This window comes from Pezoporus flaviventris, unplaced genomic scaffold (assembly GCF_033815535.1).
Source record: "Pezoporus flaviventris isolate CSIRO_AGI_PZ_B2104156 unplaced genomic scaffold, CSIRO_AGI_Pfla_v1 ptg000002l, whole genome shotgun sequence".
Lineage (NCBI taxonomy): Eukaryota > Metazoa > Chordata > Aves > Psittaciformes > Psittacidae > Pezoporus > Pezoporus flaviventris.
This window is the reverse complement of record NW_026892550.1, coordinates 82730945-82758331: the sequence shown is the minus strand read 5'-3', so window position 1 is coordinate 82758331 and position 27387 is coordinate 82730945. Positions and strand designations below refer to the sequence as shown.

Sequence of the window (27387 nt, the reverse complement as noted above, 5' to 3'; positions counted from 1 at the left end):
CCACCATCTATAACCAAGGTGCCTGAGCAATGCCCAGTTGTGTGGCTCATTAAGGAAGCACTCAGGAGGCTACAGCCTTGAAGAGATCGGCAGCCTCAAGGCACCACGCACAAACTGGCACCTCCAAATTACGGGGTCACCCCTGCACACTGCCCATCACGAAGTTAGGGACTGTGAGATCAGCTTATGCCAGCGGCCCCCCTGCCTCACCGTGAAGGATGTGCTAAGTCATGAGATGCAGAGGAGAAAGTAGGGGTGGGCAGGGACACTTGTGCCCAATGCATGCAGCAGCACTGACTCTTACCTCCCTCAGTATTTTGAAGGACTCTGTCAAAGCCTTGTTCACAGTGCCAACTCCTTTTGCCTGCAGTTCATCCACCAGCTGCTTGAAGTGCTGGCAAGAAGAGAGTGAAAAAGGCAGCAATGAGTTTCAGGCAGGGTGTTTCCTTCAGCAGAGGGAGGAAAGGGTAACGTGGAAAAACCTGTGCTTTGGGCTCCTGATCCTTCACCACTGCTGGATGTGCAGTGCACTACTGTGATGGGTGGAGGTGGGAAAGTCAAGTGACGGTTCCACTGGCAGTGCCATCATGTTGCACCATTGCCCAAGCAGCCAGAGCAGGACTGCATTTCACAGTCTATGTGCTGCAGACTATGGGCGGTCAATAAAACATCATGCAAGGGACAAAACTGCTAGAAATCAGACTTTCCTTTGCCTATCCCTTCAGGAAAACAAACAAACAAAGCAAAACATTCCTGTGCATGCAAGAGCGACAGGACTGGGGAAAAAGAAAAAAGAAAAAATAAATCAGTGCTCATCCACTACTTAAGAGGCATTGATCTGGCTGTAAATGAAACCCTCAGAGAGTGCTGTCTGCAACATAGCATCCAAAATGCTTGGGGATCCTTTGGGAAATGCTGCAGGAAACATCACCCTCTGGAGTCATACTCAGACTCAGGAGTAAGCTGGGAAAGAAATCTGGAGAGAAATCAGGTTGTTGAAGACATGGAAGGATGTGATATATCTGAGGTATTAGTATAAAGATAAGGGAATTGAAGAAAACCAAACGGTAAGAAATGCTGAAGATACAAGTCAGCCCAGAGGGCGATGGAGCAGCTGGGTACAGGCTGAGGCCTCCTGGATAAGAGCAACAAACCCCCCCCATCAGAGAAAGCTTGCTGGCAGTCCAGCCTGGCAAAGGATCAGGCCAGGTTGAGAACACATTCACCAGAAAAGGGCTGATTTTTCTCTTTTGAGGGCTGAGGATGTGGGGTTTCAAAGGTGGAGACACTTTTCCCTCTGCAAGCTGTTCTTCCACAGCAGTCTGGGCTGGGTCCAGCCAAGCTCTGGCAGTAGTGGTGGTGCATCCCTTGTGACACAGGGAAGCTGGTTGCTGCTGGTTAGCTAGCCAGCTGACCCCATGTTACAGTGGCTTTGTGTAAGCAAAGGTGAACCACAGAGCCAGCACACACCACTGAACTGGTGCTTGTTTCTGAAATGCAACCCCACATGTTTCTGGGAAATGGTTGTTTCCCCCCTGGAGATTCATGTCACAGCATCTTAACCTCTTGTACTTCTTACATTAAGGGAGCTACGTGAATAACACAGATAGGAGCCTGGTACTCACCTCTCTGTTATCTCTGTCTGCTTGGACCAGGATACCCTTAAAACAGGGTTCAATAAAATGAACATAATCATTATACTGCAAAGAGAAAGTGAAAAGAAAGGGGTTGTAATTGGAGAAAACTGGGTTCATGTCCTGGGTGGATGTTCAGAAAACAGTATGGAACATTATGCCATTTTATACACATTTCCCTTAAGAATCATTTGCAGTGATTATGCAAAATGTAATTTTGACAAATCTCAATCTGTTTGAATAATGCATTAATTATGGTGCTTTGCTGAGTTCTATCTGGACATATCTCCACATACAAAATCGCTTTTTTTCCACTCACACTGTAGACATTTCTTCCACGCTCTATTAGCTTATGCCTTTGGCCTTGCTTCTAGCACTATTTGCACATATTTTTGACTTCTGGAGACTTTGCGAGTCCCCTGTCAAACTTTGCAGGTCAGTTTGTATCCTAATGTCTGATGCCTCTCGTGCATAGCTGAATAACAACATATCAAATTACCACATATCCACCAAATTGTGATAATTAGTGGGGTGTATTCTTCTAGCCTGATACATATGTGAGGTAAAACATGCCAGTATAAACCTTTCACTGCAAGGTTCAGAAGAGCATCATTCCTAAAAGCATGGCTAAGAGGCTGCTAATGCTCAAGCTTAGGAGCTTAGGTCAAGCTATAATGTGTCTGAGCCGGTAGGTTCTTGGTGTGGGTACAGTAAAGGAATATATATTATATGCTCTTTCTGGGATTGTTTTGATGAACAGATGATATTTCAAACTCTAATGGCTTGCCTCCATTTTTCTGCCAACACTGTTCACTCTTCCAACTATCCAGCCATATAAAGACAGATCTTTACTGGAGTTTCTAAGTAACTTGCACAATAACAAGCTATTGACAAAAACTAGACTTTATATCTCAGTGACTGTGCCCTGGCAAGCTTTTATAGAAAGGAGCCCAGGGAAAGAGGTGGTTGAATTAGCTTTTAAAATTAGGAGACAGGCAGCTGCTTGGCTTTAACGTGGCACCAAACCTCCTGTTCTTGGCCTGGATCATGGAAAAGCTTTGCTTTCTGTGATAGTAGTGCTGGTTCTCTATGGGTAACCAGCATATCCTCAACCTGTCCAGGGCTTAAAAAGGGAGATAGTAACACTGAAGCAACCTGACCAGACTCCATGCAGACCTGCGCAGGTTGAACTAGATTGCCGCCTTGCAGGATTCTGACACATGAAAAGGCATATGCTGGTAATTTTCTAGCCTGGAAAGATTCTCCTGAGGCTGGAGCCCAACACAGTATTACGCTGTGCTATGCTAGGTGAATTTATTAGCTCTAGTGTCATTCTACACCACTTTACCTGTTGCACTCACATCCCTAAGTAAGCAAAACTATGCAGCTGACATCCTCCGGGGTGGGGCAGGGGGATGATGATTTAGCAGCCACCCTGCTGACCACATGAAGCCAGCTTCCCAAAGGTAATTGGTTTTAATCCACCATCCAACATAGGTACTAAGTGTTGTAGTTACACCACTGTAATGCCTATAGTTGCTAAGGGGACTGAAAAAGCTGGTATAAGGCACAAGGAAGACAACTTAATGAAAATGGGACATACTTACTGCAATGATGTTGACAAAGTCATTTTCTCCCAGAGTATCTAATATGGTGGTAATGGTGTGTTTGGCAATGGTCATCCGCAGGCCCTTCATGCTCCCACTGACGTCCACAATGATGACGATGTCCTTGGGAGAGGTGGCCGCTTGGATGTACCTTTTATAAAAGAAGAATACAAGGAAGCAGGGTGAGTGTACAAAGAGGAGGAATGCTGAGCGTGCTGCTGTTGCGTGATGCTAGAGGCAGCAAAACGAGTGTCACGAACACAGCTATTCAGCAGGGTCAGGCTGGGTATCCAATGGGTCCCTTCCTACCAACATGCCTCTCCACCAGCCCCAGCATCTCACTTCCCACATTGGCAAGTGCTGGGCCTGCTGCAGATGTACGTCCACAAACAGCTAACAGTGACAATTGCTAAAGCCTCCTTTAGCCATGCTGAACAGACTGAGTAAACACTTCACATCTCTGGAGTCTGAACAGCCCCATCCCTCCAGTCACAGAATTATAAGAAGGATGGGACAGAGGAAGGACAAACCAGTGGCAATATTCATGTGGCACATGTTAGATGCCATAAGGCAAGCTGGAACTGACAGGTGGTAAAGCTTCCTAACCTGCCACTGCCTTCATTTATGTAGCCCTCATTTCTTGCAGAAGCCGCACGGGGCAGTAGCTGGTGATCAGGAACTCACCAAGGTGTCACTTTGGAAAAGAGGGGGAGAGGAAGACTGAAAGGTGCTTTGACTAAGTCTCTCCAAAACTCTTACCAGCCACGATTCCTGCAGTCAAAGGAGATGACTCCATTCTCATCTGGTAACCACTTTATTCCTGAGGGGAGCAACAAAAGGAGCAATAAACACACACAGACAGGCAGGCATCTGCTCCCCACTCCCCAGGGAACTTCCACTGTTCACTGCTGAGACACAGCTACCTCATGGGCATACAAGTCTGGCCAGCAATAGCAGTGGCCATTCTGTAGAAAAACAAGCAGAGCTACATAGATACCTATTTAAAAATGTACCTAGATACAGTTTTTTTTCATTATGGGGAGCAGCTGCATTTAGTTTGAGCTTTTTGCCACTTTGATGTAGTTTTCAACATCTTTTTCTCCCCAACAGTGGTTGAGAGCATATAAACACAGGAGCAGTAACAGGGACATGTCCCCTGTTTCCTGCTCTGCTCACAGTCATCCCTACTTTTCCCTTCCACAACACGTGACAGGTCACAGAACAAGGGCATGCAGCCATCTGATGAAGGGGACAGCAGGCCAGGCTACAGCTGTGGAGGATCCTGTGGGCTCCTTCAAGCACAGACCTTCCCCTCTTGCTCCATGACCTTATATGCAGCTCTCTGCTCATGTGTGGATAACAAGTCAGACTGGCAGCAGCATCTGCCACGTGGATGGAGAGGGGTTGTGGCTGCTATTAAAAACCACAGGGAAGCATGAAGCAGGGAACCCTCCTGCAGCATCCGCACCCCACCTGAGAGATGGGTGCTGCCATGGTGTTTTGTGAGGTTTTTTGGAGCACCTGTAAGCAGCCTTCTCCAGGATTTCAAGGACATCATGCTTAGGGGGCTGGTCCATGTAGGAAAAAGGGGGTCATGCCTACCATGGACACTATTCCTTCCTCCTAAGTGTCAGCAGCCCATGCACTCAGTATTTTTCTCACTGCACCCTGCCCATCATGGGGTCATGCTGCCCTCAACCTTCCCAGATTGAGCTCTTCCATGGCACAGACCTTGTCCTGCAAGACTATTGCATTGCACTGAAAAAGCAAAGCTGATCTCTGCTCTTTTACCTGGGTAGAGCCTAAAGAATCCAGTGGAGCTGCCAAAGTACTGCCAGGTCAGCGTGGGATCCCTTTCAAAGTTGTCCACGAAAATAGGATTCAGGGCTTCTGACATGTAAACACCATTCAGGATGTCCGGGTCTGTGATGAAAGAATAGAAAATAGGGAAAAAAGTGCAAAAGAGGATAGGTGACCCACCACCTCCAATGGAGGAGAGAGATGAGAACAAAAGCAACCCCAGGAGCTGTGCAGCCTTGTCCAAAACTTTGACAATGGGAAGGGAACTGGATACATCATCCAGTAAATCCTGGAGGCCAGGTCACCACTGGCTGCTACAAGTGATCTTGGTCATATATTATTATCCCTGTTTCTGGTTCCATCCTTCTCTGCCCTTGGGCATTACACCTGGTTGGAAGAGGGCTCTGAGAAGCCCAGAAAACCAGCACTGCACTGAGCACAACGGGCCACACCACACAGGCAGGGCTCAGGAGTGTTTATGTTAGTTGTAACTGCCTAAGACAGAGGAGCTCTAGGATTTCATGACATTTCTCTCTCCTCTTTTTGCCAACAATCCTTTTGTCTCCTCCTCTTTCTTTTACAAAGCCTGAGCTGTCCTCTCTTGCCCCTGATCTCATCAGAATCAATAGCAAGTTGCAGGCTTGCAAGAATTCGTAAGAGACAATGTATATTTGGTGTCTGTGTTGACTCATTGCCTCAGGAGACCAAACAGAGCAGCAGCAATAGAAACAGGGAATTATGAGACTAATTATTGTAGGATTAGATGTATTAATGTTGAAAGGGAAGGGGCTTTGGCCTACCACTTCCTGTTAGTCACTTTACTAATGGCAGTTTTGGTCAAAATAGGGTAAAATTGAACTGTGACTCCTCCAGGGATGAGGCCAGAGGAACTCATACATGTAGGGAGCCAGAAGAGCTGTGGAGAGCCAGGCTTGCTGCAATTTGCAAAAGAGGGAGTGAGTACTGCCAAGCACTGGTCCCGGCATGAGCCACGGGTATCAAATGGCTCCATCTCCTTCTCCTCTATCTCCTCCTCCTCCATCTCCTGCTCATTATCCAGCCATAGCAGTTGGATGGTTTGTGTCAAGCTTTAGAGGCAAGAAATCAGCTAGCTGAGCAGCGCCTCTCTCCTGTCTCTGACAGCATCCATTTGGCCACCTTTTCCTGTGTGCTGCTCTAGGCAGCAGCCTACTTTATGTAGCTGCCCACAGCCAACTCTGCTGGTGGCTCTATTGTGAGCAAGATTTTAGTGTCTGGTGCTGTCAGACCAGATGGAACTAATTGAAAATCATGGGAGAAATAGAACTCCCTCTATTGTCCCTCTAAATAATGTAACAGTTGTGAGCACAGTCACCAGCACCTACCCTGTCTGGTCCTGAAGATTGTAAATGAGAGAAGTAATGGCAGCTTTTTTTCTTGCTAAAATGTACGCAAGGGGAAGAGCTGATGGGGAGGCAGGGAAGGAGCCAGTTCAGGCAGCTTCAAGTGGTGGCCAAAAGGAGCAGTAAACTCAGAACGATCACAACTGGTGCCTCATCCCGCAGATTTGGCAGTGTGCTGACCAGCCTGGAGATGGAGTGGTTTCTGGTGCGTAGCCAGAGTGGAAGATGTGCAGGAGGAGAGGACACACTCTGGGCACAGACGAGGCCGTATAAGCCTCAGTGCCTTCCTGGCCTTCTGCAGCTGCTAAAGTGCCAAAGGCTCACTGAGAAAAATAACCCAGAATAGTCATGTCCTTCTAACAGTTGTTCATTATCCTGCCCATGGCAGGGGGGTTAGAACTAAAGGATCTTTAAGGTCCCTTCCAACCCAAACCATTTTGTGACTCTATGATTCTACCTTCAGTCCCTATGGATATGCTCATTAGGAGTTAAAAGTGTCCCTGTGAGCTGTTAGTGCCCCATAATACAAAGGTACTTGGGATCTAAAATCTCATTTAAAATCAGTGAGATCCTCAACACCTGAAGACCTTGATAGATCTGATCCTTTGTATGGAGTGACGATTGCCAGTAAATTCACATCACTGTGTTTCATAGCATCTTTGCGTGGATAGATGAACCCTAGGAGACTATACTGCCTGCCTCTGATTATGGAGAACTGTCCATAATCAGAGGTCTTTCAAGAGCAGATTATACCTAAGCCCTGTCACAGTGACAAGCTACAGCACAGGCATAGACATGCCTTGGGACAATATCTTTCCAGCCCTGTTTTCTTTTCTGTCAGTTGTGTTTTTTTTTTTTAATATTCCCATCTTTTCTTTCAGTATTATTACTGGTTGTTTCCACAGTAACCTACTAGTAGTGAGAAAGTAGAGGCCATTACCTTTGTTGTAGACGTTGGTGGGGAGCTGGATATCACTGTACGTTGTGTTCACCAGCAGATTATTGAAATGCTCATTTGGCTCTAAAATGAATTCATCTCCAAGCTCTACATAATTGTCATTTTCATCCTTATCATTAATCAGGAGAGAGTTGTAGTAATCAAACTGTTGATGATGACAATGGAAGAGAGAAAGGCAACAAGAGAGAATAAGACAGACTATCACCAGGTACTGCCTGAAAAAAAACTCAAAACCTCTTTAAAAGGTGAAGTGACACCTGAAGAATTTGGGCTTCAAATAGGATCATGATGCGCAGCAACCAACAGCCATTACCAACCGAAAATTGTCAAGCTGCACAAATGATGGTTTCTGACCAGTTTCTCACTGTCAGGTGCCCATATGACTGAAAGCATGGTCATAACCAGCAGAAAAAGAGCCACCTGAGAGGAAAGGGACAGAGTGGTGGACTCCTGTGGTCCCTCACAGGTATTTAAGTGACTAGCCAGAGAGATGGAGTGTCTCACTGGGTCTGCCTCCCAGGTTTGCTACAGGGCATGCCAATCCAGACCTTACTTGTCCTGTCTCTGCAGCTGTCATTTACTAGAGCGAGCTGTTGATGTTCATCTATCCAGGATTATCCCCTCACTCTATCACTCTAAGCAGCAGGCACACATAAATAGTGAAGGATAGAGTGAAGGTGATCAAAGATAATGGAGTTTTCCCCCTGTGAAGCCACTGGTGATTTAGCACCTACAGCCATTTTAGTATCCTCAGGACACTCTTCACCCTTGATAATAGATGTTTTGAAGATGTTTTTGTCGACTTTATCCAAGGGCAGAGGTTATTTAAGGCTTTATGTTCAAGCTAACAGTACTCAGGCAGTGTGAATGATGTGTGGGAATACAGTCAAGTACTTCAACTCACCCATGACCCTTACTGTGAATGCAGCTAACCCAACTAGCATGACTGTAATGGGATTCTTAAATAAAGAGGTGAAGACGGCAGCTAGCTTGATTTCAAGAACCATTTTCACTCCCACCTTTTCCCAGCATGGAGACGTGTACTTGCAGCGATAGCCTGTACTTCTACTAAGCACTCTGTGCTTGCACTGAGGACAGCGGACATTCTTTAGCAGAGTTTTCACTCCAGTTCCCTTCAACAACAATAATCCCATAGCTTGGCTACAACAGCTGTTAACAGAAAGCCAATTAACCAAACGGCTTGGACAACACCAAGCTTTCACTTAAGGGGAGTCCTATCAAGTGGGTGTCTGCAGGGTAGAGAAAAGATGATGGGAGCTGTTGAGAAAGATAGTGAGAAACTCAGCTCATTGGGATTAGCAGTTTGCTGTGGGTATTTGTAACAGCATCCACCTCATCACTCATACACACTCAATTTTTAGTTCGTTTTCCAGTCAAGTAACTGACAAAGCTCCAGCTAATTTGCAACAACGCATCATATAGTGACAACGTTGGTGTGCAGAAATGTAATGCCAATAACATCACACAACCCAACGTCTTCACAGATCCTTCCCCTCCCAGCACCGAAGGGACTAATCTCCTTGGTGTTACTAGGTTTGGGATCTGCCAAGGGAGTCTCTTACACTACCTTCTAGACAACCCGAGTGCCCTGAAGACAAGGAAACTCCTAACCTGTTCAGGAACCTGAGGTGGCTGATGCGTGTCATATTTTGTCACTGACTAGGATAAACTTACCTCCAGTGAGGAGTTGTACTCGTGGTTCAGATCTGCATCTTCTGCTGCTTCCACCAACCTCTAATGCAAGCACATGGAAAGAAAGATGAGGGAGTGCAGTAAAAAACCCTCCATAAGCTCTTCCAGCTGTATCAGCCATTCAGACAGGTAGTGAAAAGACACGCAACTGCCCCCTTTACCACAACACAGAGTCACAGGGCTATAAACTTCCCTCCTACCCTCCTTTTCTGCTGACCTGTCATTCTGTGCTGCAACTTTACATCTTGGAAGGTATATTCACAGCTATTTACTGCCAAGTGTATTCACACCTACTTACTCCAGAGTCCCCACTAAACCCCTGAGCAGTCTTAGATATCACAGGACATATACAAACAGGAACATGTTGATTCAGAGAATGAACAGCCAGAGATTTAATTTCATTTTCCATGAACCCTTCCAAAAAGCCATGGGAAAGGCACGGTAGACCCAGCCTGATGTCAGTATCTTGTCAGAAGAAAAGGCCTTGTGGGAGTCTCAATATTGGTATATTATTACTGAGACAAAGACCATGACTTGATTTCATAAAGGACTCAGTGATGGTGTGGCCATTTATAAGCTCTTACCATTTATGGAAGACAAAATAATCAACTAGCATTCTCCACTGTGATGCTTCAGGGCACTAATTCTCAATTGGTGCAGACTGGGAAGGAATCCAGCTACACATGCACATGTTTTCAGAGCTGCACAATCAGCGATAGTCTCAGCAAAACTACTTTTTGCTCCTTCACAAAGGATAAGGAAATCCAAACACTGGAAAAGTCTGGATATGAATTTAATGTTATGGGCCAAAGCTCTGGGTCTAAATATGCCCACATTTCACTTTGGGATTCAAATGATGTGTTTCTGGATGACTTTTCCACATTAGATGCCTTTAACAGTCAAGGCTCTGTGACTACAGAAATATGCTTTTCATAGTGGGTAAATATAAGGGAATATGATAGATCCTTAGATGCAAGAGGTAAGAGGGGCCATAATGATTACTCGCTCTGATCTCCAACACAGCAACAGCTAAAGACCTCTTGCCACCTCCTCCACACTTCCCCATGTACACAGCTGGAAAACCAAGCACTTTCCTTGCAGCTTCTGTTCAGGGGCTGCAGAAATTTCCCTTGAGCCACACACACAGCTGAAACAAGCTACCAGTCTTCAATGGCCAGACTGCATTATGCAAGGATGGCTTTTCTCTTGCGAGAGGTGTTTTTTTTCTCTATAAACAGCTTTTTTTTCTCCTGGAAGAGTATTCATTCCCTCATATTTATTCCTAGACTTTGTTTGTATCTCATTTCCTACTTTGGGCTGAGGGAGAAGCCAGCATTCCCTTGTCTGAACGCCCACATCCTCCCACCAGTGTCTACTTAAAGCTCAGAGAGAGCAGCCAGCTGCATCAGCAGGCATTTTGTTAGGCAAGGAAGTCCTCATGCAACCTCTGTGCCCACACACTCCTGGTACAAGCAGGAAGCTTTGTGTCTACTGCTCTGGGGCTGACAGGAGAGGATTTCCTTTCTTTAGCCCTGGTGGTCTTACCTCAACGGCTTCGACCTTCCTGCGGAGCATGCTTTCCATCTGCTCTGAGAACTTCTTCACCAGCTCCAAGCCATCCACCTCTTTGATCTTCAGCGTTGGCTCCACATCTTTGTACTTCTACCCAAGGGAAAGCAGAAAACCCTGCTGAGCAGGAGGCTCATAAGGAGAGGGGTGAATCTGTTATTGTTAGCTAGGTATTATTATTTTTGGTGAAGAAAGATGTGTTGAAAGAACCAGTCTGATTTATCACACCCCACACCCCCCTTTGTATTTCCCCCCTTTTCAGGGTGTGTGCAGATCACTGGCCGTAACACAAAGCATTTTGACTAAGTAAAGGCAACTGATCCAATTGTGAGCTTGTAACTGTTGAAAACAGCAATGTACCCGAAGCTATTAGTGACTACAAAGGAGAGAGAAGCAGAAGAGGCTTTTGAAAACCAAAAATACACATTGTGCTTACATCCATAATAACATTATGTACATCACATACCTGAAATTTACTTAAGGCAGAGAGAAGGGCAAGGAACTGTATACTGTCATTATATTGCCTCCTACACCATATGTGCTCTGGGTCACTAGTGGGAGAGATGTCATGCTAGTGTAATAACTTGTCCTCCCACAGTGCCATCCTATCTGTAGGGTAACTTATCAGGTCTGCAGCAAGAAGGGTCTGCTCAGGCTTAGGTGGGAAACTGCTAAGGAAAGGTCAGTGAGACAGTTATGATACTTATTCAGCATGCACAACACACTTTGAGCCAAGAGTACCGCAGAGGTGATTCCTTGAAACTAGGAATTACAAGTGTAACTATGTACTGTTGCCTCCACTGCGAGAGATGCCGTAATAAGAAGGATCTGGGTCTGACAGCCTTAGAGATAACCAGTTTCTTCTGACCATGTTTTGTAGAATCTAGGCATTAAAAACCTGACAGTACTCCCAAACTGGATAACTGTAATCTGCCTCCCTGAATCTCCCCTTTCAAGACTGGATACAGTGGCCCTTATTTCCCTTTAAAAAAGAAAAATAAATCCCAAACCTAACAAAGATAGGCAGAAATGAAGAGTAAAACAACCTGCAAAAGGACACAATATGGTTAACTTATTTCACAAAAGCCAGAGCCTTTTCCCCCAGCAATGTGGAAGCATGAAGGCAACAGAGACTGAATTTCCCCCATCCCTCATCATCATTTCTCTCTGCAGTGTATACACATTCCCATCATCTACATGTTGTATTAACACCACAGCATCAATCTCACCCAGGGCTGGACTTCTTGTGCTGGTAAAAAATGAGGTGGTGAAAGGGTAAGGGGATGGCAGGACTTTTGAGGCACTTTGGAGTTAGAAGAAAGGGGATGGTGACAACTTCGGATGTCTTTAGGGTGGGTAGTAGAGCTCCTTTTGTTCAAGAAGCTCATTGACCATCTGGGAGGGAGGGCAGCTGAGCCCAGGCAGGGTAAGAAATGCCTTGAGGATGGGGCAGGCTGAGGACATCAAACAGAAATAGCAGCATCCAGCCTGCAGCAGGCATGGCAGAGAGGCTGCTTGCTCTGTCTGGCGTGATTAACAGCAAGGGTTTTACCGGATTAAATACGCCAGTCCTTGCATCCCCTCTGCTGTGGCTGAGTAGGCAGGACCGGCAGGGGAGGAGGTAGGGTTGAACACGAAGGTTAGCGTAACCATGATGCTGAAAGAGGGACGTGCAACAACAACCCCCCTGACCGAGGTCCCTGACTGCTGACAAGAGCACAGGACGCATCCCAGCTGGTGCCTGTCCCATTTAGCTCTGTGTCATGGTTTCATTGTAAGGGAAGGGATCTTTGCCAGGCTAGGCTTTAATCAGGCCCTCCTCGGGGGGAGGAGGGTAATCTCTCCTGGGAAAGCTAGTGAAGGGGGGGGACCACACCAGCACGGGCAAGCATGCACTTTACAAAGTGACCTGCCATCGGTTACTTTGGGTCATATCTTGAATGAAAAAGAACAGGGCTTTTCACCTCTCAATTATTGTTTAATGTGCTTTTGACACATTGACAAGTAGATGTTGACAAGGTAAAAGTAATCATGAGCAATCATGAGCAGTCTGATAATACTGTACACACGTCTCAGCCCTGGGAACTAGCCAGGAATGAGAAGACAGGAAAACAACCACCAAAAAGTTTTCTGCAAAGTTTCAGTTGGCTGCAAGGAATACACCTGGTTTGAACTTTTTTTCCTCCTACAGTCTAACAAACAACTTTCTATCTGAATCACTGCCACTAAATTCTCCTGCTATTAATGAACATTCACTCCAAGACTTCCTAAAGGTGAGCAATGAAGTAGCGCCTGTGACTTCAATATTGTTAGCAGACACCATATTTGAAAGTATGCATATGTCAATACAGGTGCTTGTAGCTGACCAAGATTAGCCTGCACAGAATAAGTTTAGGGTTCAAGTTATCAGATCATTATAATTTCCAGAACAGGAATTGTCTGTAGACTTAGGGAGAATTGGCTGAAAGGATCTGATGTTGAAAAGGGGCCAAAAAGTTCTGATCTAACAGAAAATCTTTTCATATTCATCTAGTAATTAGTATTCCCTTAAAATAGAAGGAGCAATTAATTAAGATTCTCCTTCTGCAGTGATGGGGGTGGTGACTTAAAACTGGAATATCCAGGACCCAGTATTCTAAGTTTTATCTGTGAACAGAGATATATCACCAAATATATTTTCTTGTTGCCACCTCCATGAAATTGAGCCCATTGGTGTACACGGTGTTGCATTACTCACTGCTAGTGAAACTATATTAAGAGTGTGAAAGACATCCCTTTCATCTTCACCCAGGAAAATGTCTTGACTGAACTTCTTTAACTTCTATTCTTCACCATGCAGTTATTTGTCGTGCTTTCTAGTAATTACATAGCTGGAGCAAACAGCCAAGTCGTGCTGTCCTTTCTCAGCCCTATCCAATGGGGTAGGCAATCATCACCTCAGGTCCATAAGGAGGCAGGAGGCAATTCTCAGGAAACACTTATAATGCATCATTTACACAGTAGAAGAAAAAGTGAAGATTTGGGTCTGCTGAAGCTGATGGCGTTCCTGCCACTTGGAGGCAAGAACCTCCGTATCATCTTCTTGGCATGGCTGCCACTTTGATTGCAGCAGCAGGACTATCAGCAAACAGACCTCATAAGCCACAAGTTGCAGCTTTCTGTTCCTTGGCTCTGGGAGATGCTACTCTCTTCCCCCTACTCAGCCTTTCACATTACCTCTCTATTCCAGCTGTATTGCTCTCAGCTGTTCTAGACTCTGGTCAACATTCTAACACAGATCCATCATCTTAGAGCCAGGTTTAGTTATGCAAGCTTATCACAGAATCATAGAATGGTTTGGGCTGGAAGGGACCTTAAAGATCATCTGTTCCAACCTCTCTGTCATGGGCAGGGGCACCTTCCACTAGACCGGGTTGCTCAAAGGCCTGTCCAGCCTGGCCTTGAACACTTCCAGGAAATGGAAGCATGTTCATAATGAAGAATTTCTCCCTAATATCTAATCTAAATCTCCCCTCTGTCAGTTTAAAGCCATTCTCCCTTGTCTTCTCACTACTTGCCCTTGTAAAAAGTTCCACTTCAACTTACCTTAACTTCTGCTGCATAATCATAGAATAGTTAGGGTTGGAAAGGACCTTAAGATCATCTAGTTACAACCACCCTGAATACTTCAGCCATCAAACCAAAAATCACTCTTTGGCTTCTGCTACCTTGATGAGGTTTAATTTGAGGATATCCTTACTGCTTGGGATAGAGAAACACCTGGGGGGCTTTCTAAAAGCCTTCTGATCCAGGATGAAATCCTGCCTTTGCGGATTCAAGAGATGTCTACTGATTCACCAGGTCTCTTGAAACAATAAAGCCTGGCAAGAAATTGACTGTTTGGATTTGCAATGAGATATTAGAGTTCTTCTGGGAAAACAAACAAAAAACCCTAAAGAAAACCAAGCAAACTCAAAGCCACAAAAGGAAGTTTATGCTAAATATTAAGGAGAAGGTCTACATACAAAACATTTAGTAACTGAATAATTATGGCTCTCAAAGCAACAATAAGTTAGTTACTTTGAACCTATTAGGCACAAGGGAGCATGAAACAAAATATGAAAGGTGCTGTTTTCTCTCAGTTTGTATTTCCACAAAGGCAAAATGCCTATCAACTTAAGCAGAAAAGGTCTCTACACTGTGCCCCTCATTCCTCTGCTGGTCTGTGCATGCTCACACACACAGAGAAATAGTTAATGTGAAAGAGAGGCAATGGCCCAAAAAGAGGAAGGTGCCTGGAAAGCACGTTTGGTTTTCCAAACTTCAGGGCATTTGGCTCCCCTGTGCAGGCCTGCAGTCTGCACTACTCTAACGATCCACATAAAGTTACTTGTGGTCTGCCAAGGTGCATCTCATGGGGCATGAAAACATTGCTATTAGTAAAAGATCTGTATATGCCCTCCTGAAGCCATCCTTCTGTAGCAGTGTAGGTGTCATGATCCAGGATCATCTGTTTTGAGATGCTGATTTGTGAGTAAGTGTCTAACCCAGGGCTTGCTAAGGAAACAGAGGCTGAAAGAAGGACTGAAGTTGTGTGTGCTCCCTGGTCCTCCCCTATTTCCCCAGTCCCAGGAAAATAAGGGAATATCCCTGGACCGTTTTTCTAGGCCCAGGGAAATAAGGGAAAATGAAAGAGCTCAAGAAGAGTGACTTCAAGCTTGAAAGGCAATCCTGAGCTGTTTAAACTGCTGAGGTTAGGGCAGTCCTGAGCTGTTTAAACTGCTGAGGTTAGGGCAGGTGACCTGGTTTCAGCTGGGATAGTTAATTTTCTTCCTAGTTGCTGGTACAGCGCTTTATTCTGGATTTAGTCTGAAAATAACACTGATAACACACTGATGTTTTAATTGTTGCTATGTAGTGCTTACCCTGATTGAGGACTTTCCAGTCTCTCATGCTCTGCCAGTGAGAAGAGGCATGGGAAGCCTGGGGGAAGCAGACAGGACACCTGACCCAAACTAGCCAAAGGGGTACTCCATACCACAGCACATCATGCCCAGTATGTAAACCGGGGTGAGTTGTCTGATCACTGTTTGGGGATTGGCTGAGTATCAGTCAGCAGGTAGTGACCAATTATATTGTGCATCACTTGTGTTTATTAAGTTTTGATTTTTTCTGTTTTATGTCTTTCTTATTATTATAACCCTTTTTATTAATATTATATTGCACTTTATTTTAATTATTCTTATCTCAACCCATAGATTCTACATTCTCTTCATTTGCCTCCCCATGCCACCCTGGCTGGGGAAGGGAAGGAGTGAGGGAGTGGTACGGTACTTAATTGCTGGCTGGGTCTAAACCACAACAGCAGGACAGGATGTGCATTTGGGAGATGGCTCTTCACTGGAGTGTTAACAGAGCAAGTCCGGATCGAGCTCATCTGTATCCCAGTGCTGGAAGTGGTGACAGTGGCTCACTGAAGGACACTTTCCCTCTGAATCATGGGTGACAGCGTTCCATGCAGAGCATCCACAGAGGTTGTGCAAAGCACAATCTGTCTGTGCTACATCCAAGCCCCAACACTTGCAAGAGCAAATGAGACACCTTCCCCTCTCCCAGAACAAAGCCATGTGGACAAGGACTGGGACAGGCAAGTCCAATTGTTTTATAAGGCTGTCAGACCACCAGGGAAATACAGCTCTGCCTCCCGGCCCTTGACATGAATGCAAGATTGGATTTTGTAACATTCAGGTTTCTTTTTCATCAAAAATCAGTTTTCTTTGCTTCCAGTGAATTACACCAAAAGCTGATAAAGTTGAGAACTTTTGTTCAAGATCTGGTTGCCATGACTGTCATTTTCAGTGGTACTATACTAGAATCTACAGGTCTCATATAACCCATACCTCCAAAAGATCAAGATCCCAAGAGACAAGACAGTATGGACAGAGGGGGGTGAAACAATCGAGTGCAACATTCCTAAAGGGTCAACAGCACAGCTGTCTTAACACCTACCCTAGTATCACATTTGCCATTGTTAACTTTCACAACACTGCTATTTTCAAGCTAAACCCTGTTTTTCTTGGTCCCACTGACTTTTGGACCTTAAGGAACATCAACTCCCTTAATCTCTTGGTAGAAATAGCCACACAAGCAGTGCAAGTTGGCTATGTTTAAGCATACCTATATAGCATCAGATGCAGATGCCTGACTATCAAATAATCCCAGTCTGAATCTTACACCCAGTGGAGTTCTGGCACCCACCAGAAATACCTGAGCATGTCACTTTGCCTCTGACAATTATCTCTTGGAGACCCCATGGAATAATGGGCAATGCAGACATCATCCAAACTGCTAAAAGCCAAACTTTTACCTGCATCTATACCCACCACAGCTGCCTCATGACTAGTGCATGAAGTACCTCTATTCGTGCTGACAGATTTTTAATGCACAGTGGCACATTCCTCCTAAAAAGGTCTGATGATCAGATCAGTATGGATCTTTTTGGTGGATGCTGAAGGCCGTCCATGGCCAAGCCTACCAAGGGTGATACTCCTTTACTCCAGATAGAAAGCAGCACTGTGGACACAGGGAAAGAAGGGCTCAGAAGCAAGGCAAGGCAAATGACATCCAGATCCTTCCTTTTGCACTGAGATATGGGTGTTATTACTAATACGAGGACAGAAATCAGGCACCTAGAAGGCCTAAGAGACAATGCAGGGTTTGTATTGAAGAGAAGGGTCAGAGGAAGAGTAAAGAAAAGGAACTGGACAGTCCCATGGGGTGGAGAGGGGACTGCATCACTTCAGATGCACCCAGCAGCCACCAGGCCCCCTGCACAGCACTTGAGACCTGTTGATCCATGCAGCCCTGCTCCCGCAGTGCAGAGCTCACCAAGCCTGGAAGAGGAGCAGCCATTCACCTCTGACTTCAGGAGTCAAAGTAACAGGACAGCTTCTCTACATCTGCAAATGGGACCTTTATTAAAGCCTCTGGGGCTACACCCTTTAATGCTGGTTTCAGGTACTGACACTGTTGTTTCCGTGCAATGGTGCCTGGTGTTTGGTGACCAGGCCAAGCAGAGCTCTGCACCTCTGGAAGATCGTGGCTTCGAGGGCAGCTGCCTCAGGGACCTTGTCCAAAGCAGAGTTTCAAGGGCAGAATTCAAAGAATTAAGTGACTGGTGGAAGACAGATGAAGAAAGCAGAAAGAAACAAGAGTGCCAGCTGGAGAGCTGCAGGAGGGGACAATGGGATGACCATGAACATGGGAGTGATGGGCAGGATAGGAACTGATAGGCAATTAGGAAAGGAGGAGCGAAGGGTCAGTACAAAAGGGCATAAAATGATTATCAGAGGGGAAACAAAATTAGTACTGTTAAAAAGTATTTCTTTTTTTAAAACAGGACTATTTAAGTGCCATTCAGCCATGGCTAATGAAAACAGGAAGGGCATTAGATAGATGGACACCCTTCTCCACTTCACGGAGAATGGCCACAGGGCATCACTCTCTGCTTATGGATATGAAGCTACATGGGTTTTGAGAGTTAACTGGAGACCTGTGTGGCTTGCTTTCTTCCATCCCAGAGGAAAGCTTGGAGGGCTACATGGGGAGACAGTCCAAAGCAACTGAACCCTCACAGCTTTTGCCTACCTTCTGCAACAGGAGAGAGCCTGAATACTTAGTCACAATGGAGTACAGCTCCCCACCAAAGGCATCTGCCCAAGCCTTCACCCTAAAAAAATGAAAAAAGGATAAATCAGTGTTAATAAAAATCAGCAGAACTGTTTACTTCTTCAGACGGGGAAAGCTCAATTTTCCTGAGTATGAATCCTCCCCTTTTTTCTCTAAGCCACTACTGTGACAGCAACAAAGCTTTCTCCCCATACTGCTAGCCAGACAAGGAGTAAGGCAGGCAGCAAGCATTGCTCTTGGACGTTCTGTCTGGGACATTGGTCAGTGAGGAGAGACACTGAGTTCTGCCTGTCTCAGTCACTATTTTAACTAATCACCAAGTTTTGACTTAGTGAATTTGTCTCACATAACTTTAGAAGTACAAAACTTCTACATTTGGTCTTCAGCATCAGCTGTTTTCCTCTGTTGTTAGCAAAGTGATATGAATAGCTCTCTGCAGACACCTATTTGTCTTCACTGGTTGCAGACAGAGCCCGGGGTGAAGGGCTAGACACCTAATGTCAAGACTGCTGAAGAGAAATAAGTGCCAGACCTGAAAGAAGTTGTCAAGATTCACCCCTTGGATTCAGTTCCTAGAGCTTTGTGGAGCAGAGACCAACAAGCCAGACTAATTCACTGCTGTCAGTGGAGATACTACAGCTTGATAATGCCAGAGTAGATTATACACCTTGTCACTGTAAAACAGTACTTACATTTGTGCCATCCTGTAAATAACTGACAATAGCAATACCACATGGAGTATATAAGGATGTTGAAGACCAACCTGAACATCAAGCCATCCAAATCAAAATAGATGGCTCTCATTATTGACGAGCACTTCATCAAAAATCTGTTACATGATTCACATTAAGCAGATCCACCTACATACAGTTCCTTCAACAAGGACTCACTTAGGAGAGATTTATTCAATGGGATAAATAGCCTCCTCCACTTACCAGAATACACTACTTATTTATGGGGTGCAGAGTCTTAGCTACGGCTTCCAGTAGATTTCTTCCAGTCCTAAGCAGGCTTTATCATCAGGGTCTAATTTCTCAGTGCATCACACCATTTTCATAGCACAATAAAACACCAACAGAGATGAGCTCTGGAGCAAAGCCAGCGCAACAATGGTGGAATAATCACAACAGCTAACTTCAGCCTGGGAAAGACTGTTTAGACTCTCCTCTTGCAAAAAGGGTAGTAGGCAGCTATAGGAATGATTTGAAACATACTTAAGGCTTCTATACTAAACTGCACCTCTTTCCACTGCCTATAAAAGCAGTATAAGAGGGTGGGTGTCTTTTTTAATCACTCCTCAATTAGCAATGAGGCATTAATTTCTAACCACTGAGTGTGCTCTAGCACCAGCTGAAGTCAATAAGAACAAGGCTTACCCATTCGTGTCATGTCGTCGTCATCCCCCCCCCCCCCCTTCTTTTTAGCATTGTACTCTGCATCTTATTTTGACAGCCAGAGCTTTTGCCTCTTCATTTCATTCTTAAATGCAAAAGAGTATGGGTATTTGATAGGACAGCAGGATTTATTGCCCCGTATCAGAATTATTCTAGCAAGCCTATAATAAAAGAGGAAACCATAACAGGCACCTTATGGGATGCTTTCCTGCTTGTTGTAGTAACTAACAGATTCCCTGAGGTATAAGGAGCTCTGAATCAACATTTAACTCGATGCCCATCTGCTGCTGATGGTTTTATAGCTTTTATGTATGAGATGTTTTGTGCTGATATTGACTAATATTCTTCAGTCTCCTCACCTTTTGCTGCAGAAGAAGAGAACCTGGACATGAAGTCTGGGATAGTAATTTTAGCAATGAAGTTTATCTTTACCCCATTTGCCTCCCCCAGAAATGAGGTGCATATGATCCTGGCCTTTCCGTTTTGTGTTGTGTTTGTGGCAGTGCGTGTGCCCCTGTTCCCCCCAGCCCTCATCATTTGTCAACCCATTAGGGTGGAAGAGTCTGTGATATATGTATATAAAATAGCAGAAAGATGCTATTACTGAAGTAAGAGGCCCACAATAAATACAAGCTTAGCAACAGTCAGTCACTAGAGAAGCCAGCCACACACACATTTTCATGGAAGATCCCTGCCTTACTGCTCGTGGATCTGCTCATTGTGCAGTCTTTAAGTCCATCATGACTTGGGATTCTCTGCTTTCCTAAAAACGGGACAAGAGAATGTTGGTTTTTAGCCTTTGAGAGCACTTTTAGCAGACAGAGGGCCAGAGACGAGCAGCTTTGGAGAGCTGGTTGGAAAGTTAGGTGTCACAGAGGAATGGGAGGGCACAAAGGTCCCAAAGCCCCATGTGACAGGGTTGAGGAGTGGGTAATTAAAAATATAGAGTGGCATTTTACAGAAGTTGAAAAGGAGGCAAATGGAGAGGTGGAAATATACTGGCATTTACATATTTAAAAGACAATTATTTGCCAGGGAAGGGAGTAACCTCAGAGTACTGGGAAATCAAGGGCAGCCTGCTGAATTCAAATAGGCTTCCTTATTTTTTTATAAACAAGTTAGAGAAAAAGTCAGTCTAAAATTCATCAGGTTGCAGAGAAATTTCATCTAAGGCTGCTAGCTCCATGAACTCAGGGAGAGATACGTACAGGTGGTAGGGGCAGTCTAAAGAGGCCATACCAGGTTGACATTCACCTCTCCCACCAGCATGTCCTTATGTTTATTGGTGTCCTAAGCAGCAAAGGATGAGCAGCCAGATCCACATCCTCACCATCCTCACTATCCTCACAGCTACAAGAACTCCTGACCGTGCCATGGCCAGCTGATGAGCAGAGCAGTGGCCAGGAGTAAAGAGGAGGTGGTTTCTGTGCTGACCTTGAACCCCAGAAGCATTGCTAGTAATCGACTGAGTAGAGCTTTGCACGCTGGAGTTAAAGCCAAGTGAGCTTCGAAAAGATGTGAATAAACTGGCAATGAACTGAACATGGTGCAACAAAGCCAGACGCGACTTGGGGAGCAGCACAGGCTGATTTAGCCTTATGTCACTTAACTGTGATTGAACCCAGCTGTGTTTCAAAGTCTTTGGTTTTGTGTCCCCAGAATGTCCCTGCATAACCTATGAAGCAAGTCCATTTTCCACTGATTTACTTCCTTCGGTCCTCTGGCCAATGTGCTCTTCTACTGAAGTTTCATTGAAAGAGAGCAACTTTAATATTTTAGTTAAATTCAGGAGTGGATTTCAACCACCAGGGATTAATTCAGCTGTGGGTCTGATTTCAGTGCTAGGGGAGAAAAGCTTTTTTCTATTGTTTACTCTTCATTCTTGTGCATGAATACGTTCCAAATTGTGCAAAGTGACGTAACTCTTTTCTCCGTGGTAAAGGACTATCACATTATAACCAAACACATCAGAAAAGGATTTGGTCAGAGATTGCCTGCCTGTAATCCCTGCACTTGTATTCAGTAGCAAAACCAGCATAAAGGCTGTCCAGGTTATTAATGCTGCAGATTTCAAGGCCAAAAGGTATTTCCATGCAGTATTTACCCAGGGAATGGAAAGCTGAATTTTATTTTGCATGGTTTAAAATTATCAGAAGTTGGATTTTATTCTCTGTAACCTCTGTGTCCTTTTTGTGAGATGCAAATCAGAAGCACTTTGATGAGGAAGGGCTTGAAAGTGCAGCCAAGAATAAAATTGGTGGCAAAGTTTCCTGAGACCCTCCCCAGATAACGTCATTGCAGCTCCTGGTAATTGCCTGGGCTGTATAGGTGAGCACATCTGCAAAGGGTCTTATAGGCAATGACTGAATATAAAACATTTTCTCAGTCTCAGGAAAGGGATTGAGCTGCCTTTGGTTGGTTTATCAGACATGTCTGCCCCAGAAAGTGGATGGCAGTGTTGTCTCCTCTCCAGACCAACTGGCTGTCCTGTGTGGACAGACTGATCCCAGCTCCAGAGAAGCTGCCCCCCAACAACTTTTACCAACTGTGGTGCTGACATTTTTAATCCTTAAAGGATTTAACTTGCCTAAATCAGCTTACAAGGTGAAGTTTTCATACACTGGGTTTGCTGAGAGCCCTTAGCCTCCTGGGGTGCTGTCAGGGCAGGCTGGTGGGGAGTTTTCCAGCAGTGACCGTGCTGGAGGAGCCGCTTATGCACACCAACACACACGTGCAGGAATGGGTGCCCTGCAAAACCACATCCAAAAAGGTGCATGAAGATGCCCTGCATGTGCACTAGTACCTGGACACAAATGCAGTGTGTGCCCCATCTCTGGAAATGTTCAAGGCCAGGCTGGATGGGGCTTTGAGCAACCTGGTCTAGTGGAAGGTGTCCTTGCCCATGGCAGGGGGTTTTGGAAATAGATGATCATAGAATCATAGAATCATACAGTCATAGATGATCTATAAAGTACCTTCCAACCCAAACCATGCTGTGCTTCTGTGCACAAAACATGTTTGTTTATGCTTTCTATTGCAGCCCATCCTTTTATTCCTATGCTCCAAAGCTCTGGGAAGGGCTATTACACGTTTTGTAATAGGGTGTAGCAGGAGTAAGGAAGAAAAGGTGCTATGGCCTCTTTCCTATGTGTAGCCTCCATGACCCTAACATCCCGTGACATCTGCCCACGTGAATAAACACATGTGTGTATTATCCAGGCTGCGTATGTGCACACAAAGGCTTTTTTTCGGCCATCAGTGTACCAGACCAACACAAGGGGTCAGAGCTGCAAAGCTTGTACTGCACGAACCATATCTAGTGTGTATCAGAGAGATGCATCTTCACTCTAACACCCCATGCGTATGCCTCCTGCAGCCAGGTCCTCACCACTGCTATACATCCCCGGGGTGTCCCTGTCACTGTCTGCTGGAATGGCTCTGCTAAACTGGGGAGCTGCTAAACTGGGGCTGCTTGCATCTGCCTCCATGGCTGAATCTCTCCAAATTGCACCCGTGGCGGGGTTTTATGAATATGTCTTTAAACTGGTTTTGCCTTCTGCCACCCAGTGCATTAAGCAATGCATTAATAAATGACAAATTGCTTAACTAAAGCAGATGAGTATCATTGCTCTGCTTGACGAATGGAAAAACAAGGCATTGCATCCATGCTAGAGGTGTGAACGGAATCTGTGGCTCCCATTCCCATGTTCTTTCCCAGAAGCCATCGCCACCATTGGAAGGAAACACAACTTCTCCTGAAGTGATGTGCTCCTTTGGAGGAGCCTGCACCTGCGGCGCTTGCACTCCCATCCTCCTGCCCATGCCCACAGCATTGCCCACTCCACACCAGAAACACTGCACAACAGAGAGAAGGAAACACTTACGTCTCCAGCGGGATCTTCGTCTGGGCCCTGGCAGAGGGCAGGAGGCAGAAGAGCCAGAGTGTCATCCACAGGATGGCCCAGGGCCCCATCCTCCATGTGCTAACCATCAGCAAGAGGACTGGACAGCGGGATGTGGGGGTTCCCTGTCCTTCCTGCTGCCCCGGGGGGGATCCCACGCAGCCCCTGCCATGCTGTCACACTGGGTATCCTCAAGCTGTGGGGCCAAGCCCCTGGGTGACCCTGGCTGCCTCCGCCCTGGAAATGCCACTCCTGCTACCGGGTGCTGTCACGGTGTCTCTGATGCAGGGCAGGCGGCTATAAACCTGCAGGGACCCTCGTTGGTGGGCACCCGTGGGTGCGGTGCATCTCTGCGTCCTGAGGAGCGGCCGTGTCGGGAGGGAGAATCCGTGCCGCGAGCTGCAGTAGCTACGTAATCCCCCACCAGCCCCTTAATCCCCTCACCAAGCAGCAGCAGCCACAGATTTAGAGAAGTGGAGTGGGATAAAATCACACGGGATTACTCTGATTCCTGAAGATGGGTTTGGCTTCTCCAGCCAGAGGTCAGGCTGTGCCTGCTTTAAAAGGGGCACATCCACTCCCTCCCCCCCACAAATAAACCCTGACCTCTGATCTGTGTCCAGCAAGGCCTCTTTGTCACACTGCAGGATGCTGACATGTTGCTCCAGCAGGTCACCCCAGCACCATCTCCTCCCCACTGGGGACCTGGGGTTGGGACCAGGAATGTGGGCTACAAGGCAGACACCAGTCTGTTCATGCTGTGCTTCTGCTCGGTGCTGAGGCTTGCACAGGACCAGCTTGCACAAGAGAAAGGAGGAGAGGAGAAAGGAAAGAGGAGAGGAGAGATGAGAGAAAAGGAGGGAAAATGGGCAGCAGGAAGCAAAAACAGCATGGAAAATGCCGTTTTTAACTGATTGTCTCCTTATGTTAGTAAGTCTTTACTAATAGTTGAACCTCTCAGTTCGGGCAACATTCAACTGAGATTGCCACCCCCTCATTTGTCTGGAGACCAATGAATCAAAGGAGCCCGATGGCTGAGCTTGATGAAAAGCAGCAAGCAGCAAACTGCACACTCGGATGAGGAGCATGCTGTATAAGCTCATCACAGTCACGAGAAGTATGGATTATAAATAACTATAGATACAGCAGCTGAAAGATTATAAATTGCCTGTTGAACACCTTGACTCTATGGCTATGAATTAACCTGGTTATTAAAGTATCTTCCAATCATCTTCTGCACCTTTACAAACGGTGTATTTAATACAAAACGCAAAGCCATGCTCGATCATTAGCTTTCTCATAAGAATGTGGAGGGAGAAACCAGCTGTCAAAGCACTAAAATAAACAAAGGCATGTATTATAGATGTGCTACTGAGTGCAGCATTGGTGCTGCACATTAAATGGGATAATAGAAGTGGCAGAGGAAATACAGAGAAGGGAATAAAACTGTGAAATGTGTAATACAGGTTAAATTGTATGATGAAGAGGCTGAACGCCTGGGGTGAGCAATTAGGTAATTACAGGAATAATTCACCTTGGAATTGGATGGTTTAGGCATTTATTACAATCTTTAACTCCAGATTGAGTATCTTTTTGAAAGTTAGGATCTTTTTCAAGCAGATGTTTTGAGCCTGAAGGGCACACATTTCCAAGTTATGTACTTAGGTCTGCGCAAAGGGTTACATGAGGAGGTTGAAATGGTTCTTTCTCACCTTAAAATCTGTGAAAAGTCAATTTCCACACACACAAATGCTGTAGAGACAGTGCCTTCAGGGTAACACAGGGCTGTATGGCAAATGCCATAGTCAGGAAACGAAGGCAACAGGCAGAGCAGATCTGGATCTTAGTAATGCTTTTCTCAAATGGTAAAAATGTGCCATGGGAGATCGTGTCCCGGAAAGGGACACATACAGACCCAAACGGCCCCAGTGGGGATCCAGATGTGAGGACAGTGCAGAGAAATGTCTTCCCCCCAGATATGCTCATAGCAGATGAGGGGTGCAATGTGCTGACCGTAGGAATGGAAGCAGCTGTTTGCCCTTTCCCTGATGCTGGCTTCACACTACTGAGACCAGGCTGCTGCCTCCCCCTTCCTCTGCAGCCTGAAGAGAATAGATTGCTCTTAGATGAGATGGGAAGAATGACCCTCAAGGTCTTATTTCTCTGTGTTTATCTGGATTAAAAGTGTGGGGTAGCATCCAAGGTGGCAGGCTTCCCTGTCTGGATGCTTCAAGGAAGAGATGATAAAAATTCATGTTCTGAAACAATCTGAAATGAGATCTGAAGGCAGGAGAATCAACGTTTTAGATGGCATTTTCTCTCCACTTTGCAAGGAGCCATATCAAAGAGCTGCTGTGAGTTGATTTTTTGCAGGATCTTTTCACTAACCCTTCCAGCCACTGTGTCCTATTTGCAGCTGGGACTCAGTTTAATCCAGATGGGTTCTGGAAAGAGCGCCTGTCTGGTTGCATTTGGAGAACCCTGAAACACTGATAGGCAAGGCAGTAACAACATGCTGAACTGGGAGATCCAAATCCCTTTATTTGGATTTATCCCATTTACTGGATATATCTCATTTAACCCCTTAATGATCTAAAGTGGCAAGGGAGTAAGATTTGAAGGTGAAATGAAAATTGCACAGAAAACTGAAAAAGCCCAGGTGACTAGAGGACCCTTAACGGGATTAGTGTGCATCCAGTTACTTATGTAGAGCTCAGCCACCACAGAGTGTGAGCACAGCTGGAGCAAGGGGAGGAGATAAACGGCAGCAGGGTCTGGGTTGGGAAAAAGAGAATTAATCCTGTGAGAAAGAATGAAAGCAAACACATAACAGGGAGTGAGAATTCAAGGCTGCAAGAGATATGGGGTGAATGATTACAGCAAATTAGAGCTAAATTTGCAAAACCATAGGGCAATAAGAAAATGCCAGCATGATTTTGTGTTGTACTCACAGGCAGAGGGAAGATTTACCAGCTCTTTTCATTTCTGGTTTGACTAGAACCTGAATTCAGTTTGGATTATCTTGTTATGAGAAGACACTGGCAAATGTCAAGACCAGCTAAAGAATGAATATCATCAAACCACTGGTATAAGCAATGTATGAGGAGAGTTTATTAAACAGTAGAAATCCTCATTTGTTTAATGTATTCATATGGTGACCTTTACCTGGAAATGCCTCAGCTGGCTAACATGTAGTCTTACAGCAGCATAAATATAAGGAGAATGGGGCAAAATGAAGAAAGGGGAATGCTAAACTGAGCATCAGAGAAAGCTGGTGAGAAAGATGTGCAGGGCATGGCACAGCCTCTTGTGGCAGTCTCTCTCCATGCAATACTGGTCAATCAGGCATTCTGCAGCAGCCAAGCATCTCTTTGTTAGAAGTTGGCTGGAACAGGGGCTACAGTGACAACCTTGAACGCAGCAAGAGTATGCAGCTTTGTGGAGGTGAAGAGCAGATGCGACAGTGTCTCAGCCTCCTCAGGCATCAGGCTCATCATAATGCTACTCCTTTTGCCAGGAGGTTGATCTGGCTGAAGCTGGTCATAGAGGCACTTCCCCATAGTAATGATTTCCCAGTTAGCTCATTTAGTGATGCAGGGGTGCTCCTCTTATTTTCTGGGTATTCTGGTGCAGTGTCTCAGGGCCTACATGGAGCAAGCCTCAGGGTCCTTTTTTGCGCTGTAGATATCAGGATATTTCAAGGATATCAGGACTGGGGAAGAGGTTGCAAAATACGAGCACTAACTTGTTTTTCATCCTG

At 45.5% G+C, this 27387-nt stretch overlaps 1 protein-coding gene across 1 annotated transcript in view; it reads right to left on the bottom strand.

The window, feature by feature from the left end:
- Nucleotides 1-23984, bottom strand: part of CACNA2D4 (calcium voltage-gated channel auxiliary subunit alpha2delta 4) — a 128687-nt gene extending 104703 nt beyond the window's left edge. Inside the window, exons 1-10 of the mRNA XM_061444683.1 lie at nucleotides 23610-23984; nucleotides 18290-18371; nucleotides 10640-10756; nucleotides 9077-9136; nucleotides 7364-7526; nucleotides 5033-5164; nucleotides 4001-4061; nucleotides 3242-3392; nucleotides 1626-1700; nucleotides 305-394 (exon numbers count right to left, since the gene is read on the bottom strand). Of these exons, the coding sequence (XP_061300667.1) occupies nucleotides 305-394; nucleotides 1626-1700; nucleotides 3242-3392; nucleotides 4001-4061; nucleotides 5033-5164; nucleotides 7364-7526; nucleotides 9077-9136; nucleotides 10640-10756; nucleotides 18290-18371; nucleotides 23610-23716 (1038 nt within the window). The 5' untranslated portion in view covers nucleotides 23717-23984. The remainder of the gene's footprint in view (nucleotides 1-304; nucleotides 395-1625; nucleotides 1701-3241; nucleotides 3393-4000; nucleotides 4062-5032; nucleotides 5165-7363; nucleotides 7527-9076; nucleotides 9137-10639; nucleotides 10757-18289; nucleotides 18372-23609) is intronic.
- Nucleotides 23985-27387: the final 3403 nt, after the last annotated feature.